Consider the following 17,362-nt stretch of genomic DNA (forward strand, 5'->3'; position numbering starts at 1 on the left):
ATTGGAAATAAAAAGAATAGGACTATGGAAAGGATGAGTGGCTGTCTGCTATCTTTACAAACTTCCCAACCAATCATATTCCACCGCGTGGGTCCCCAACGGACGACCACCAGCAAATCCTTTAAAGGGCCAAAGGTTCGTTATAATTTGGACCGGGAAATGACGTCAGTTATGGTGACACTAATTGAGGCCCGAGGGAATAAGTGGCGTAGGTTAAGGGAGACTAAGGTGCGTAGGATAAAAAAAAAAAGTTAATGAGCATATTGTCTTTTTCCTTGTTTATATTTTTTGCTGCTGTAGGAACACTCAGACGTTAACGTTTGACTAGAGATTTTTAGAAATAAATATATTTATAAATTCTTTCTGTTTATGAACTATTTTTAATTTTTGGGTTGTTTTCTTTTATTTGCTTTCATGGAGTGGTTGAAAATGCTGTTTTTACAGCAACAACCGAGTGTTTGAGTGTTCAATTTCTTTCTTTCCTTTTTTAATTGAAGGACTTTGATTATCTGAAGTTTTGTCGATCCATAAGGTTAGTAAAGTTTCTCAGCTCTCAATTTTATTTTATTTTTTTGTAAATTTTGAAAGGCTCAATTTTCTATTTATTAAGATTAGTTAAGTTTCTAAATTTCTACTTCTGTTGTTTTCTATTCTGGGTTGACGAGAAACTTGAAACTTTTTGAGAGATTCAATTTTCATTTTTCCTTCTTTGATCACATCAGTTTAGTAAATTTGTGCTTTACTGGGTTGGTGTAATCTATGATGGCCATGCAGGAAGTTTGGTATACTTTGTGGATGCTTGTAATTTGTAACATGTAACTTTGGCGCCAATTAAGAGCATTAGCCGAGTCTAGTTACTTATTAAGAGCAAGAACTGAATGTAAAAGGAGAGCTGGTTGTCTTGTAATTTGGTACATCATTGTGCAGTGAACTAATGTTTAATCATGAGGGTAAAAGTAACACCTATACTAGGAGATAGATTGCATGTTGTCCTCTCTACTCAAAAAATTGAGTAAATTAGTCCCTGCAAGTTAGATAAAAGAGTAAATTGGTCCTTATGCTAAAAATTTCATCTATTTCTATTACATGTGGCATGTCATGTATCATTGTTTGGTTATTCTATCAATCACACTAGCTTTTAACAGTACAAATGGATGAATTTTTTTACAGAATGATCAGTTTGCTCTTTGATCTAATGTACAGGGAGTTATTTGCTCATTTTTTCAGTAAAGGGGGCAAAATGCAATCTAACTCTTAGTACAGGGGCGTCCCTGGTACTTTTACCCAAATTTTCTCATCTAGATTTTCATGTGAAGGGAAATTGAATTTCATTAGGCTTGAAAATGTTGAATAGTATTTTCTTTGTTTTGAGTTTAAGAAAGATAGAGGGGACATCTTGTTTATAACTTTGCTATGTTTCCCCATGCCTGTTTGCTAGTTATAGATATTCATTTAGAAGTGTTAGTAATTTCTTTTTCTAGTCATTTTTATTGCCTTTGGAGAAAACTAGAAACCTTCATCCAACATCCTTAATAGTAATGCACGCTTGAAAGAGAGGGAAACTCTTAACATAACTCAATTGGTCCAAACAAGAAAAATTATTAGACCCCTCCTACATACAGCTTAGATGTTCTGTAGTTCTTGGGACTTTTGCTAGTATTGAGATGATCTTTGTTGTGTTCTCGTTTCAGCATTTGTATCACTACATTGTTTTCCACCCATGGAGATTGATCCATAGATAGAGGTAAGGAAACAATGAAAGCATTGTTGAAATCTCAGATTCTGTCCTCGGCATAAGATTTGTAAGCTATTTGTTGGTTTTTGGTTCTGTTCCAGTTGCTTGATAGAGTATGAGCTCTCCATCAACTGAACTTACCAGAAGGATGGCGATATATGAGCAATTCCACCATATAAGCAGATGGGCAGACACCTTCAATAGTGACAATAGTCCAAATATTGGATCATCCACAATTGTTCCAGCAGATGTCAGGCTAAAGAACAAGGTGAAGTTGCATCGTAGTTTTATTTCTTGGTTGGTTGAGCATTTTCTTCAGTTTCAGGCTATAACTAATTTATGCTGATTTAAATCCTAGGCTGAATGTATACCCTGTGAGCAAGTTGAACCATCCATTAGTGATCAAGAAACCAACAAGCCCACCGATAAGGTAATGAATTTGCCGCATTTGCTCTTTCTCTGCAAGACACACATCTTCCCTCAATAACATTTAAGAAATAATAGCTTTTCTTTTTCCGTCATATGTGCTAATGCCTACTTGTGTGAGCATTTTTGCTTAAGGCATGCTTCAAAGTCCAGACATAACCCTGAACCCTTTTTAAAGGAAAGTATTATAAAATCCAATCTGTGCGGTTCCTGTTCTGCGGTTGTGTAGCTGTTTTACATTTTAAATATATTAGAACCCCCGCATCTCCTACCTGTTTCAACTGTATTTATCTTTTATTTAAAGAAGCATAATATGTGCAGATACAGAGACGTTTGGCTCAAAATCGTGAAGCTGCTCGTAAAAGCCGAATGCGGAAAAAGGTAGATGAACAGTTATTTCATTGATTGAACATATACAAGTACTTGTAAACTGATTTTATCTTATAGGCCTATGTTCAACAACTAGAATCAAGTCGTTTGAAACTAGCTCAATTGGAGCAAGAGCTTGAAAGAGCTAGGCAGCAGGTGAAGTGAACTCCCCCCCCCCCGCGTCCCCCCCAAAAAAATATGTTTTCTCTGTTTATCAACAAGGCATTTCTTTTTATTTTCAAGAAAAAGATGTCTCTTTTAATCATGTTTATAAATGTGGCATATGTAACAGATTAGCTAATGCCTTAATGCAGGGTATACACATAGCCGGTGCATCCGATGCTGGTTATTTTGGACTGTCTGGAACTGTAAACTCAGGTTTGTGATCTAATCTACTTCAATTATCATTGTTTTTGCTTTATAGATTGACTTGCACAATATTAACCTTCCCGACATCTTAGTTCACTGCCATATATTTGTTTTATATGAGAAAGTTCTATCATCTTATTAGCACTTTTTTGAAATATTTCCTTAATTAAAGTGGTTATTATAGTTCAATGGCTTTCTTCACTAAAGTCATGAATGAAAGTTATTATGCTCGCATGTTTATTAGCATAAATTTTGTATAATTTTCATTCTTTTGTAATTTTGACATTCACAATAATGATATTGCATAATTGGAATCGGTAATCTAGTTGTCATTTCAAACAATAGATCACAATGCGAAGCACATAAGTGATGGAAGATTTAATTTATATAGCTTTCAAAGAAAGTACACTTGTTTTACCTTATGCTTCATTAACTAGCAACCAATGAGCAAAGGTTTCCCTCCCTTTGAATTTCACATTTTTCTCGTGTAAATGTAAAGTGCATATGTCTTGCTTTCTTGTTTTGAATCTTTTCATTTGAATTTGGCAGGGATTACTTCATTTGAGATGGAATACAGGCACTGGGTTGAAGAGCAAAATAGACTGATCTGTGAACTTAGAACTGCAGTCCAGGCACACGTTACTGATATAGAGCTCCGTATACTCGTAGAAAGTGGCTTGAACCACTATTACAATCTGTTCTGCATGAAAGCTGATGCTGCTAAGGCAGATGTCTTCTATTTGATCTCGGGTATATGGAGAACTTCAGCCGAGCGTTTTTTCCACTGGATCGGAGGATTCCGCCCATCGGCGCTTTTAAATGTAATGCTCAATCTCATATAACTCTTATTTTTCTGGAAGGCTGCCAATTCGTTCGATTAATATGAATAAAGTCATCCCAAATTCTCTCATAAGATATCTACCCTACATAGAATCATGGAGATCTTCCATGTAGGAAACATTTTCTTCGGAGAAGCATGTCCAGATCCTCATGAACTTGCAAAAACCAACTACAGAAACTATTGCCTATTATTTCACCACTTGATATCAACTGTTGCATTAGTAAAGAGTAAAAGAGTAAAGTGAAGACAAGTACATTCATCCTCAACGATCTGAAGCTTTATTTGGATATTTTCAAATCTTTAGTTTCTTTTGTCTTTTCCTGGAGATGCCATATGAGCTACCGACTGAGGTCAATAACTTCTCATGATAATCAAATAATGTAGGGCTGATGCACCAATAGTATCTACTTTTCTACTCATGAATTATGGATTTTGGAATTCTGTTTGTTCAGGTTGTGGTGCCACAAATTGAGCCGTTGACTGATCAACAGCATTTGGAAGTATGTAATCTTCGACAATCTTCTCAGCAAGCTGAAGATGCTCTTTCCCAAGGAGTAGAAAAACTGCAGCAGAGTTTGGCCGAGAGTGTAGCATCTGATTTGTGTTCAGGAAACTACAGAGCTCAGATGGTTGCTGCAATAGATAAATTGGAAGCCTTAGAGAACTTTGTAAGCCAGGTATGACATTCTTTGCTTTTCATCAGTTGTATCTGATCACTTGAACTTAAATATTGAGTTCAGTCTTTTAAATGAAAAATCAAAGCTTGAGAGCCACTGATGTTTTTGTTTAGCATTTAACCTAAAACCAACTGATGCCAAACTTGAAAATTATGATCACAAGCAATCAAAGACTGACGATATGAAATGACACCACTTTAACGGCTTTCACAGCTCGGAGAGGAGGGAGAATGGAGTTTCTTTGTTTCATGACAATTTATGTAGAAATATATAACATATCTAAGTCTAGAATTGTTTGAATAATTCTCAAGTGTATGTTAGTATATTATCCTAAGATGTGCACTTTGTTTACTGGATTTTGCATGTGTTGTTCCCAAAACAGGCTGATCACCTTCGCCAGCAGACGCTGCAGCAGATGGCTCGAATCCTGACAGCCCGTCAAGCAGCTCGAGGTTTACTTGCCATGGGGGAATACTTTCATCGTCTACGTGCTCTCAGCTCACTTTCAGCTGCTCGTCCATGAGAACCATCAATATGTCTAGGCTGTATTCACCAGAAGTTTGTTCCTCAACTGGTAAGCATTTGGATTTTTGGAGGTCTTGTTTTATGAGCCACAATATATATGTATGTATATATATAGTTTTCAGAGACTTCTTGGGCATAAAACTTGTAAATATGAACCCTTATACTGTATCTCAAGAAGAATTTTAGGTCATTAAAGTTAGACTTACTGATGCTGTATAGTACTTTCTATATTCATTGGAAGCTGGAGAATTATATTAGCAAGCTTGTGATTATCTTACTTTCGGCAATTTTTGGTTATTTCAGTTAGTGGGACAAGAAATTTAGCAATATTAGAATTTCACACTATAAAATTCAATGGTTTGCAAATTTATTGCATACACAAGGATTTAGGCATGTGGAATTAACACAATGAATTTTCTAAAAAAAATTAATCATAACTTTAGACAATTAACTAGTAGAAGCCACCCCAGGTAAGTGTAACATTCTCTATTTTTTCCTTTTAAAAATGCTAAAGAAAAAGGTTGAAAATAACAATTAATTAGCACAATTATGTTGTAACTTGTCATATTTCCTCCGTAAACGAAACGTTTGAATTCTACTGTAAAAAGGATCTTTGCTACTTACTTTTGAGTGAAATTCCAAATCAAGCCTTTTTTTCTTTTAAATTATAAAAATAAGTCGATTTTTTGAAAAATTACGGGAATGGGCCGATTTTGATGAAACACTTCCAACTCAAAAATATTACCAGTAAAATGTTTCCAGATGAAAGCGTTTTTTGTTGTATCAGCACTAAAAGTGGCTATCGAAACCATTTTTTTGAAAACGGGAAATCGACTTTTGAAAACGAAAAGTTGGGAGTCGCCACCAATCGTTTTTAATAGGGTGTGATTGGATCACCTCAAAACACGGTCGTTTTTAATAAATAAATAATTTTTTCAAAACGACGATTTTGGTCTACGAAAATAGAAAATCGGTTCGGGAGTCAGTTACGTACGAGGAAGGATTAGCACCCTCGACACGCCCAAAATTGGTACTTGATTGATTATTTAGTGTCTTAATGTCGAAAATTAAAGATTTAGACAGAGTTCAAAACGCGATCCTCCTTTTATTGGCTTTTAAAACATTTAGGTAAGTTAAATGTGGATTAAAGACCATCTCACCTCAAGGTAAAACATTACTTCCAGTACGTTAGGACACAACATTTTTTACCCTCAATTGTGAGTTTGCCTTTAAAACGTGCGTTTTTACCTTAAGAGGATATTCGAATATTCAAAACAAACAAAGAAAGCGAAACCCAGTACGTTCGGGCACGATTCTTCGAATTCTTTAAATACCGAACATTGCCTTTATTTTAAAAATTTTTTAGAGTGAACTGGTAAGAGGATATTCGAATATTCAAGACAAACAAAGAAAGCGAAACCCAGTATGTTAGGGCACGATTCTTCGAATTCTTTAAATACCGAACATTGCCTTTATTTTGAAAAATTTTGAGAGAAGATCAATGGATAAATGAATTAAGGACATATATTTTTTTAAAAATGATGATAATAGACAACATGAAAATAATAATATGAGAATAATGTTAACCATATATAAATAATAAAAAATAATAATAGTAATTAATAGAAATAATTAATAAAACAACAGTAATAATAAATACAATAATGTAATAAACATTGTGCTAATAGTATTAATAATAATATTAAAAACATGATGATAATAACAAAAAATATGTTGACGATAACATTAAATATGGGGATAATAGTAAAAAAAAATTTGGAATAACAATGTTAAATTAGTAATAGTGAGAAATAGTAAATAATAATTTGATATAAAAATGGTAACCGATAATAAACAATGGTATAAAAAAATAATATAATAAGTCTATGTATAATAGAAATTTATATTTACATAATAAATATATAATAATATGAAACATAACTCAAATTAATTAAATTAATAGAAAATAATAAAAAACAAATATAAAAATAATGAGAATAAAGCTCAAATTAATTAATTTAATAGTAAAATAACAAAAATAAAAAAGGGGTTAAATTGAATTAAAAATGAAAACTTTGGGGCCAAATCAGAAAGGAAATAAAATCAGAGGTAAACTCCCTCTCTTTTCCCTTCTTTAGTTTGTGTAAAGAAAAAATGTGAACGCCAAAGTAAACAAAATTGAATAATATAAAAAGTTACCTTAAAAATCTGATTTGTATTCTCTTTGATTTCGTATGTGTATTCTCTAAAAAAATTCCCCTCCTTACAATAGTTTTTCCATAGCTTTTATAGCCAAAATTTACAACTTATAACAAGTAGGGTGATGGAGTTAGTGGGGGTGATGGAGGTAGCGGATGGTTTAGTAGGGTGATAGAGTTGTCAGTTTAGTGGGGTGTTTAATTTGGGCTGGTTTGATTGGGTCCGGGCAGAAATTGGGCTCAACAGCTGCCCCTCTTTGCTCGTTGTCATGTAATGGGAACGAAGCAAAGATTACAAAGGCCAATTTTGCCCGGTCTTGTCAGATCTTGGCTTCTTGGTGCAACCTTATCACAACCCACTGCATCCTATTACTTCTAAATGAAGATACGATTTGTTAGAACTTTATCTGATCTGCTCTTGCTCAACGAAGATAAGATCTGTAATTTTAGCCTGTTACCCTACTGCTTAGGAGGTTAAGGTGAGTCTTCGACCTGCTCCACCACTGCTCGGAGAGCCAGGATCTGTAAATTTTAGCCTGTTACCCTACTGCTTAGGGGGTTAAGGCGAGTCTTTGACCTGCTCCACCACTGCTCGGTGAGCCCAAGTCTGTAAACTTTAGCCTGTTACCTTACTGCTTAGGGGGTTAAGGCGAGTCTTTGACCTGCTCCACCACTGCTCGACGAGCCCAAGTATGTAAACTTTAGCCTGTTACCCTACTGCTTAGAGGGTTAAGGCGAGTCTTCGACCTACTCCGCCACTGCTCGGCGAGCCCAGATCTGTAAATTTTAGCCTGTTACCCTACTGTTTAGGGGGTTAATACGTGTATCTTTGATCTGCTTCACTATTGCTTAGGGAGATAAGATCTATAATCTTCAGCTTGTTACCTTATTGCTTAGGGAGTTAAAGCGTGTATCTTTAATCTGCTCCACTATTACTTAGGGAGATAAGATCTGTAATCTTCATCTTGTTACCTAATTGCTTAGGGAGTTAAAGCCTGCTATTTTCGATCTGTCCCACTATTGCTTAAGGAGACAAGATCTGTAGTTTTTAGCCTGTTACCCTACTGCTTAGGGGGTTAAGACTGGTGGTTTGAATCTGCTCTATTGTCGATACATGGAGATAAGATCCGCTGAAATTTGATCTGTTCCACTCTTGCCAGTGGGATGAGATCTGCTATATTTAGCTTGTTCCACTCCTGCTCAGTGGGATAATGCTGGTGGTTTGAATCTGCTCCATTGTCGATACATGTAGATAAGATTCGTCAAAATTTGATTTGCTCTGCTCCTGCTCAGCGAAGATAAGATTTGTCGAAATTTGATTTGTTCCACTCCAGCCAGTGGGATGAGATCTGCTATATTTAGCCTGCTTCACTCCTGCTCAGTGAAGATAAGGCTGGTGGCTGAAATCTGCTCCATTGTCGATACATGAAGGTAAGATTTGCCAAAATTTGATCTGCTCCGCTCCTGCTCAGCGAAGATAAGATCTGTCGAAATTTGATCTATTTCACTCCTGCTAGTGGGATGAGATCTGCTATATTTAGCCTGTTCCACTCCTGCTCAGTGGGATAAGGCTTGCCGAAATCCGTAATTTTAATCAATCTTGCTACACTGTCGACTGGGGAATCCATCTGTAAAAGTGATTTCCTGTGGTTTATGCTTATGCTAAATGATTAGAATGCTATGATCAACATGAATCAAATGCCCCTAACTAAATGTATTATGAATGACATTTGTACGAATGCAGAATGTCATAAAAATAATCCCATTTTAATGCTTGGGCTACCATTACTCGCTGTCTGTTAAGGCTATCGCTTCACTGACATGAGTCTTTCTTGTTCAGCTGCTACTTTTCGACAGAAAACTCTTAGAAACAATCCATTTTGTTCAACTGGTTTGCCCCACTATAATTTCAAGGTCCAGTCCACTGTACTTCATGGGATATAAGGCTTGCACCATCTTCAAACTCTCCTACTGCAACTCGGGGGAATATAATCTGATTCCTTTTCAATTCATTCCCCTGCAATTTTAAGAGTACAGGATTTGACTCTTCTTCCATTAATTTGGTCTGCTACACCATTCTTTGGGTGTCATGACCAGATGTATATGGTTGATATTTGCATGGATGCAAAATACCATCTTTCTCTCGAGAATGATCCCCTTTTAAAGCTTGGGTTGACATTGCTTGCTATTCGTCAAGATTGTACCTTCGATGCAATATTTGTCTCTGATATATTTGACAGAAAATCTTAAGGGGTAGTCCCTCAGACAATTCTAACCCTTAGGCTCGGTAAATTCTAAACAACAGTCATGTTTCAGGTTCCTGTATTATTTAGAAACTTCTACAGTCATAAGCAGAATCTCCTTTGTGGAAATATTTTAATCTATATTTCAATGTGAAATGTTTGAAAGAGATCATGGCAAGGGATAATAATGAAATTAATTAAAAGCATAGCTCGCAACAATTAAAGTAATTGGAGATATCCAAGGTAATAAAATAAAAATGATTGGGGCGTATCTCGAAAAGAATAAGGCAACCAATGATAGTTAACATGGGTAAGATAGAAAATTAAATGCCCCAGATATCGCAGCCTAAGCTTCTCTGTACAAACTTCTTGATGACCATTTGAGCTCAACATGTGTTTAGGTGATCCGAAGTACTTTTTCAATGCCCCAAGATGTAGCATACTTCCTCATTGTTAACTCAGGCATAGTAAGACTACTGTATGCCCCACTTTCGATCCAAATTTGAGCCGCCCTTTTCAGGTTTTCAACTCAAATCCCCTTTAGTCTCAAACTGCCCTTTGCGGGTTTTCGCCTTGCCCTCTCCTTTGCTTTTCTTTTCTTTCTCTTTTTTGTTTTTCTCTTCTTTTTCCTTTTTTTTTCTCTTTCCTTTTTTTCTTCTTTTTTTTTAAAAGTGAAGTATTCTTCAATTAAATCCAAGTTCACAGGGTCAGGCAAGTTCTTGCCATTTATCTTAATCAACACCAATGCCCCCACCGGGGATAAGTTCATTCCCAATTTGGCATCCATTTTCACTGAGATCCTTTTGTATGGGAAGGATCTTTCTCAAAAATAAGTTTCCTTGATGAAATTTTCTAGAATGATCTTTCCGTCATCACTTCGTATCATTTGACCGTAACGGATAATTTTCGACCTCCTTTTTCAATCAGGTTCACTTGATCATCGGAATTGGATTTACTCAACTCTGACGAAACTCATGGAGAAGAGACCTTGCCAAAATTGCATTCATTCCATAAATCAATGAAAAACGTTGTCCCGGTGGAAGTTCTGATAGAGGCTCCCGTGATCTTTTTTTTTGCACCGTTCATTTTCGGGCGATATGGTATTTAATATTGAGCAGCCTGGATGCTTCAGATATCGTACTGCTATTTAAATTTAGTACATTGTCAGACACGGTCCCTTTCGGTACTCCATACTAACATAGAAAATGCTGCCTATTGACCTCGCATCATTGACATATGAGGCAACTTTTGTCCACTTGATAACATAATCGACGACCACAAAAAGAATCGATACTCGTTAGAGGCTTTTGGCGATATCAGCCTGACGGCACACATGCCCCACATAGAAGAAGATTATGGGTTTCACTGATTCTTTGCAACATGAGGTTTGCTTCTCATCTTGTTCACCGTCATCAAAAGATCAGGAGATAAGCTACAATCTTAGTCATCTTCAAAGTCTTGAGGTCCCACTAAACACATATCTAGCTCAAAAGGAGATTCTAAGTTAACAATAGTGTCACTCATATTATTGATATCTGGAGACCTGTTATAAGGATGAAAGAAAATTTGAAGAACAAGAGAAACCAAGAATATTTACTCGCGTGGTATGATCATGAATGAAATGGTAAAGAACAGATGTTTGAAATAAGAAACAAAAGATTGTATTTCATTGAAATAAAGACGCTAGACATAAGCCTATTTCACAAAAGGATTCTTATTACCTCTAGGCTTAAAGCAACAAGTGTATTTTGAATATGACTTTAGATTAGCCCTAAAAAATACAGGGATCTCTTCCACCGTCTCATCGTTTAAAACACTCCCAAGTATGCAAAGGTGAATGCCTGTCAAATTCTTTTCTCTGCATCATTGATTATTGTGTTTATCCCCTCATCAGCATGGTTGGGTAATAGATTTTCTACGCCAGACCTGTTGTCGAACTTCACAATACCCATTTCAACGAGCCTTTCGACTAACTTTTTAAAAGGGATGCAATTTTCTATCAACTGTCCCGTGATTCCCGCGTGGTATTCGCATTGGGCGTTTTCATTGTACCACTTAGGGTATGGAGGTTGCACGGGTTTTGAGTAGAACGGTGCTACAACATGTGCATCAAATAATCTTTTGTATAGCTCCTTATATGTCACTGGAATAGGGGTAAACTGTATCATCTCCGTATTTCTCTTTGTGCTAGGCTCTTGCCTTGGTGCAACTTGCTGGCCTGTGACTACCATTCTCGATTGATTAACAATGAAAGGCTTTGAATATCCTGAGCTCACATTACTCACTTCATTTTCTCTCTTCTTTGGAGCTGACCCCCTCGTGCTTTCTCCAGCCTCTATTTTCCCGCACCTTATTGCATTCTCAATCATTTCACCAGACATCACTATATCTGCGAAGCTCTTAGTTGCGCTCCTCAACATGTGATTGATGAAAGGTGCCTTCAAGGTATTGATGAAGAGTATGGTTGTTTTTTTCTAGCAACGGTGGTTGGACTTATGTAGCGACCTCTCTTCACCTCTGAGCGTACTGCCGAAAACTTTCGCTTGACTTCTTCTTCATATTCTGGAGTGTAATCCTGTCGGGCACTATATCCGTTACATGACCATACTGCTTCATGAAGGCCTGTGCTAAGTCCTTCCATGATTTGACTTGAGCCCGACTCAACTGATTGTACCATTTAGCCGCAGCCCCAATCAAACTATCTTGAAAACAGTGAATCAACAATTGGTCGTTGTTGACATATCCTGTCATTCTTCGACAGAACATTGTAATATGGGCCTCGGGGCAGCTGATCCCATTGTATCTTTCGAACTCTGGCATCTTGAACTTTGGAGGGAGTACCAAATCTGGGACCAAACTCAACTCCTTAGCATCCACTCCACATTGGTAATCAGCACTTTCCAATACTTTGAACTTCTCCTCCAACCATTTGCATCGATTTTCGAACTGTTTTGGGAACTCAGCTTTTGCTTTTTCCTCTTCTGCTGCATCGTCGAAGTCGAGGACATCGAGGGTTATAGGATGGTCTCCAGGGTATGAACTCGAACTTATTGGGAAATTTACTGGTGCTGAAGTGCTGGTTTGATACAGGGGTTTAACATTAACAGACACCCTTGGTGGCTGTGCTTGCATGTTCATTGGGGCAAAGCTTGTAGGACAAGCAGAGTCTTCGTTGTCATTCCCAGTATCAACTATTGAGCCTTTTCCTTTGTCAGACCCTCCCCTAAACAGCTGTGTCAGCTGACTTATCATGTTGTTCTAGGATTCTAGCATGCTTCTCTGGGATTCCAGCATCTGATCCCTTATCTCTTGTTAGATCCTGGCCAACTGTTCATGCATCTGTAAATGCAGCTGCTCTTACATTTCCTTTTGCATATGTTCTAATTTTTTCAACCTCTGATCCATGGCTTTTGTCTTTCTTCGAGTGTAATAGCGATGTTCCAGGGTAACTAGAAATAACCTCTAGTTAATAGGGTTCTTTTTTGAATTAATGCACATGATGTGATGTAATGCAAATGCATGGGATGAATACAAAAGAAGACGTCGACTCTGATTCAATTCCATTTAGAAAACTTTACTGGAAAACAAAATCTTTTACATAAAGTGGATTACATATACGGCTTGGCGCTAAATTCCCTTACCGAGTTGTGACTACGATGCTGGTGTAGTGCCTTCTCCAACTCTGCCGCTCTTTTCTAATCGTGTGCTCTCTGACCATTTCCGGATAACCACATTATCCTCCACTTTATCAAGGAATTCGCTCTCCATGGAAAAACTTTCTATTAGTAACCGAACCGTGAATCGACACCTCCTTTTTATGATGAAAATGCTATGCAATGTGATGCAAACATAAACAAAATGAAACACGTTAGTACAGGAGAAATAAATAACCTAAAACACCTATCTAGGTAACCACTAAGGTTTGGCGTAGCCCTAACTAGGGTAGGCTCCTAGGGTTTACTATATGTGGTTCAGTTCTAAAGAAAGGGGTACCTGAACCAGCAGATTCCTCAATCCTCACCCATTATAGGCTCATATGGACCAAGTTTGGTTCAGGGGGATACATTTCCCTATGGCCACGTGGAGGTGAAAACCTCACGAAGACATAGGTACGGATGTATCCCGGAAGCGATCCCCTAGCCCATGCGGAGGTGAAAACCTCACGAAGGCATAGTTCCTCACTCCAACTTAAAAGGTGCGACCACAACTGTCATGCAATATGATGCAAGAATATATCGAAAGACTCGACAAATAAAGTAAAACCCACATGATAAAAACCGACAAAGACACAGAAAATGCAATGAGAGGATCGTAGATTTAAAAACCCAATTTCCAATTTTTGACAAGAAGACAGAAAACAATCAATTTACAGCTCGACTCTCTGATGTCCCCAGTGGAGTCGCCAAGCTATCGAAACCATTTTTTTGAAACCGGGAAATCGACTTTTGAAAACGAAAAGTTGGGAGTCGCCACCAATCGTTTTTAATAGGGTTTGATTGGATCACCTCAAAACACAGTCGTTTTTAATAAATAAATAAAATTTTCAAAACGACGATTTTGGTCTGCGAAAATAGAAAACCGGTTCGGGAGTCAGTTACGTACGAGGAAGGATTAGCACCCTCGACACGCCTAAAATTGGTACTTGATTGATTATTTAGTGTCTTAATGTCGAAAATTAAAGATTTGGACAGAGTTCAAAATGCGATCCTCCTTTTATTGGCTTTTAAAACATTTAGGTAAGTCAAATGTGTATTAAAGACCATCTCACCTCAAGGTAAAACATTACATCCAGTACGTTAGGACACAACATTTTTGACCCTTAATTGTGAGCTTGCCTTTAAAACGTGCATTTTTGCCTTAAGAAGATATTCGAATATTCAAAACAAACAAAGAAAGTGAAACCCAGTACGTTAGGGCACGATTCTTCGAATTCTTTAAATACCGAACATTGCCTTTATTTTGAAAATTTTTGAAAGTGAACTGGTAAGAGGATATTCGAATATTCAAGACAAACAAAGAAAGCGAAACCCAGTACGTTAGGGCACGATTCTTCGAATTCTTTAAATACCGAACATTGCCTTTATTTTGAAAATTTTTGAAAGAAAATCAATGGATAAATGAATTAAGGACATAGATTTTTTTTTAAAATGATGATAATAGACAACATTAAAATAATAATATGAGAATAATGCTAACCATATATAAATAATAAAAAATAATAATAATAGAAATTAATAGAAATAATTAATAAAACAACAGTAATAATAAATACAATAATGTAATAAACATTGTGCTAATAGTATTAATAATAATATTAAAAACATGATGATAATAACAAAAAATATGTTGACGATAACATTAAATATGGGGGATAATAGTAAAAAAAAAATTAGAATAACAATGTTAAATTAGTAATAGTGAGAAATAGTAAATAATAATAATTTGATATAAAAATGGTAATCGATAATGAACAATGGTATAAAAAATATAAATAATAAGTCTATGTATAATAGAAATTTATATTTAAAATAATTAACTTCGCTTAAAAATATATATTTACATAATAAATATATAATAATAAATAAATAGTATAATAATATGAAACATAACTCAAATTAATTAAATTAATAGAAAATAATAAAAAACAAATATAAAAATAATGAGAATAAAGCTCAAATTAATTAATTTAATAGTAAAATAACAAAAATAAAAAAGGGGTTAAATTGAATTAAAAATGAAAACTTTGGGGCCAAATCAGAAAGGAAATAAAATCAGAGGTAAACTCCCTCTCTTTTCCCTTCTTTAGTTTGTGTAAAGAAAAAATGTGAACGCCAAAGTAAACAAAATTGAATAATATAAAAAGTTACCTTAAAAATCTGATTTGTATTCTCTTTGATTTCGTATGTGTATTCTCTAAAAAAATTCCCCCCTTACAATAGTTTTTCCATAGCTTTTATAGCCAAATTTTACAACTTATAACAAGTAGGGTGATGGAGTTAGTGGGGGTGACGGAGGTAGTGGATGGTTTAGTAGGGGGTGTGGGGGTGATGGAGGTAGTAGATGGTTTAGTAGGGTGATGGAGTTAGTGGTCGGTTTAGTAGGGTGTTTAATTTAGGCTGGTTTGATTGGGCCCGGGCAAAAATTGGGCTCAACAGGCAACACCAAATTTTACTACATAAGCACGAAAATTTATAGATGAGATGTGTGTATAACAAATGTATATTAGTAATGTAATTATGCATGATAATGTAACAAATTTTACATAATTATGCATTATTCGTGCTCATTTGTACTATAAACATTTGTTACATTTTCAAGAAAAAATTTAAACTCTACAAGTAAAAAAATTATAAAGTATAGTGCAGCCTTTAATTTTATATTGTTAGTCAAAAAAAGAAAGCAATCCCACATTGTCTATATATACACATCTCATATTTCACATTGCTTAAAAAAATAAAGGAAATGAAACTTTTGGTCTATATAAAAGTTTGCTTTATAAGTTTTATTTTCACATTAATATGTAGCACAAAAAAAATTGGTGTTATTACTTTTAATGCTGATGTGGCAAAAAACACTTTCAACGAGAAACATTTTACTTCCTGAAAACATTTTGTTAAAATTGACCCATTCTCATAATTTTTCAAAATATCGGTCTATTTTCGTAATTAAAAAAATAATTTTATTTAGTAATTTAGTCCTTACTTTTTATAGAATTTAATTTGTGGGAGAATGATTCGTATATTTTGGAAATTATTTTTCTTTCGAATGTAATTTCTAAAAATTTTCATATATAATTAGAAAGTTAAAATTAACTTTTGAGATAAGATTACTCTTTTCTTTTTATTTTAATACAATACTTTTTTAGCCACAAAATCATAGAAGTTATTTAATTTTAAACTTATTTTAAATACTTTCGAATTAAATTTAAAATTATATTTCAATTTAAATATTTATCAGATATTTTAAACATACTTTAAATATTAATTTTGAGAAATGTATTAATTTATAATAAAAATAAATCAATATTATTGAATAATCATTAAATGGCATGTTTGATAATAATAACCTCACTTTTGTTAATAATAAAATAGAGATAAACATTAAATCTATATATGAATTTTGTTCAAACATGCAATTTGATATATGAACGTTGATTTAATGAATTATATACGTGAAACTTGAGTTGTAATTTATATATATCTATATAAACTTTGATTTTGATTTAATAGTACACATTTAGTGAAATGAATACGTGTATTCATTTTCATATTAGATTAATATAATTATTTATGTGTGCTACATATCAATAATGATAATTCGATAATGTTGTTAATGATTTATGAATAATAAATTAAACAAAAAATTCACGTACAACATTGTATGTGGAATTAAAGTTCAGACCTCATAAAAAAAATCCTTAATTAACTAAAATTTTGTAAAGGAAATTAGAAACCCAGCGGAAGCGGAGGTTAAACCTTGTATTAAAGTAAAACAATTAACTGCTATAGACCGAAGCTGTCCACAAGCTTTCAGGTAAAAGGAATTAAAATAGGTTAAAATATGCTGTTAGTCCCTATAATTTGACAAAATTTAATATTTAGTCCTTATTTTATAAAGTTAAAAATTAAGTCCTCCCATCTTTTTGATTGAAAAATATTAGTCCAGACATTAAAATTGCAAGTATTATCTGTGGAATTTTATCAATTTAGAATTTTTATTAGAATGTTTTCATATAATTTGGCATATGATTGATAGAAAATAAATAGGTTAAATTGACAAATTTTGATAAAAAACTACTAACAATATTATGATTGGATTAGGATTTTTAAATTTAAAAAATAAGAGGATTGAATTTTTAACTTTTAAAGTATGTGGACTAAATCTCAAATATTATACAAGTACAGGGACTACCAACCAATTTTAACCATTAAAATATTTATTTTTATGTGAACAAATGAAAATAATTTTAGTGAAAAAAA

General features: G+C 34.6%; 1 protein-coding gene across 2 annotated transcripts; it reads left to right on the top strand.

Moving 5' to 3' along the window:
• The first annotated feature begins 270 nt into the window (after positions 1-270).
• On the top strand, positions 271-5,219 carry LOC107925897 (transcription factor TGA7). 2 transcript variants are annotated; one of them, XM_016856639.2, is made up of 10 exons: positions 271-532; positions 1,692-1,744; positions 1,837-2,003; positions 2,094-2,165; positions 2,483-2,542; positions 2,609-2,686; positions 2,845-2,908; positions 3,449-3,720; positions 4,193-4,417; positions 4,800-5,219. In XM_016856639.2, exons 3-10 carry the CDS (start codon positions 1,851-1,853, stop codon positions 4,938-4,940), a joined length of 1,065 nt encoding a protein of 354 aa, XP_016712128.1. In that variant the 5' UTR covers positions 271-532; positions 1,692-1,744; positions 1,837-1,850; the 3' UTR covers positions 4,941-5,219. The 2 variants fall into 2 exon arrangements, with proteins under 2 accessions (XP_016712128.1, XP_040969591.1); XM_041113657.1 differs by lacking the exon at positions 2,609-2,686 and having other exon boundaries at positions 284-532.
• The last annotated feature ends 12,143 nt before the right edge of the window (positions 5,220-17,362 follow it).

The sequence above is a fragment of the Gossypium hirsutum genome, chromosome A01 (genome assembly GCF_007990345.1).
Source record: "Gossypium hirsutum isolate 1008001.06 chromosome A01, Gossypium_hirsutum_v2.1, whole genome shotgun sequence".
Taxonomy (NCBI): domain Eukaryota; kingdom Viridiplantae; phylum Streptophyta; class Magnoliopsida; order Malvales; family Malvaceae; genus Gossypium; species Gossypium hirsutum.

What these genes read in the sequence shown, in the direction of transcription:
- LOC107925897 (XM_016856639.2), top strand. Translation starts at nt 1,851, where the DNA reads ATGAGCTCTCCATCAACTGAACTTACCAGAAGGATGGCGATATATGAG. An exon ending in TTGAAAGAGCTAGGCAGCAG is followed by an intron (nt 2,687 to 2,844) that starts GTGAAGTGAACT and finishes GCCTTAATGCAG; the next exon opens with GGTATACACATAGCCGGTGC. An exon ending in GTCTGGAACTGTAAACTCAG is followed by an intron (nt 2,909 to 3,448) that starts GTTTGTGATCTA and finishes TGAATTTGGCAG; the next exon opens with GGATTACTTCATTTGAGATG.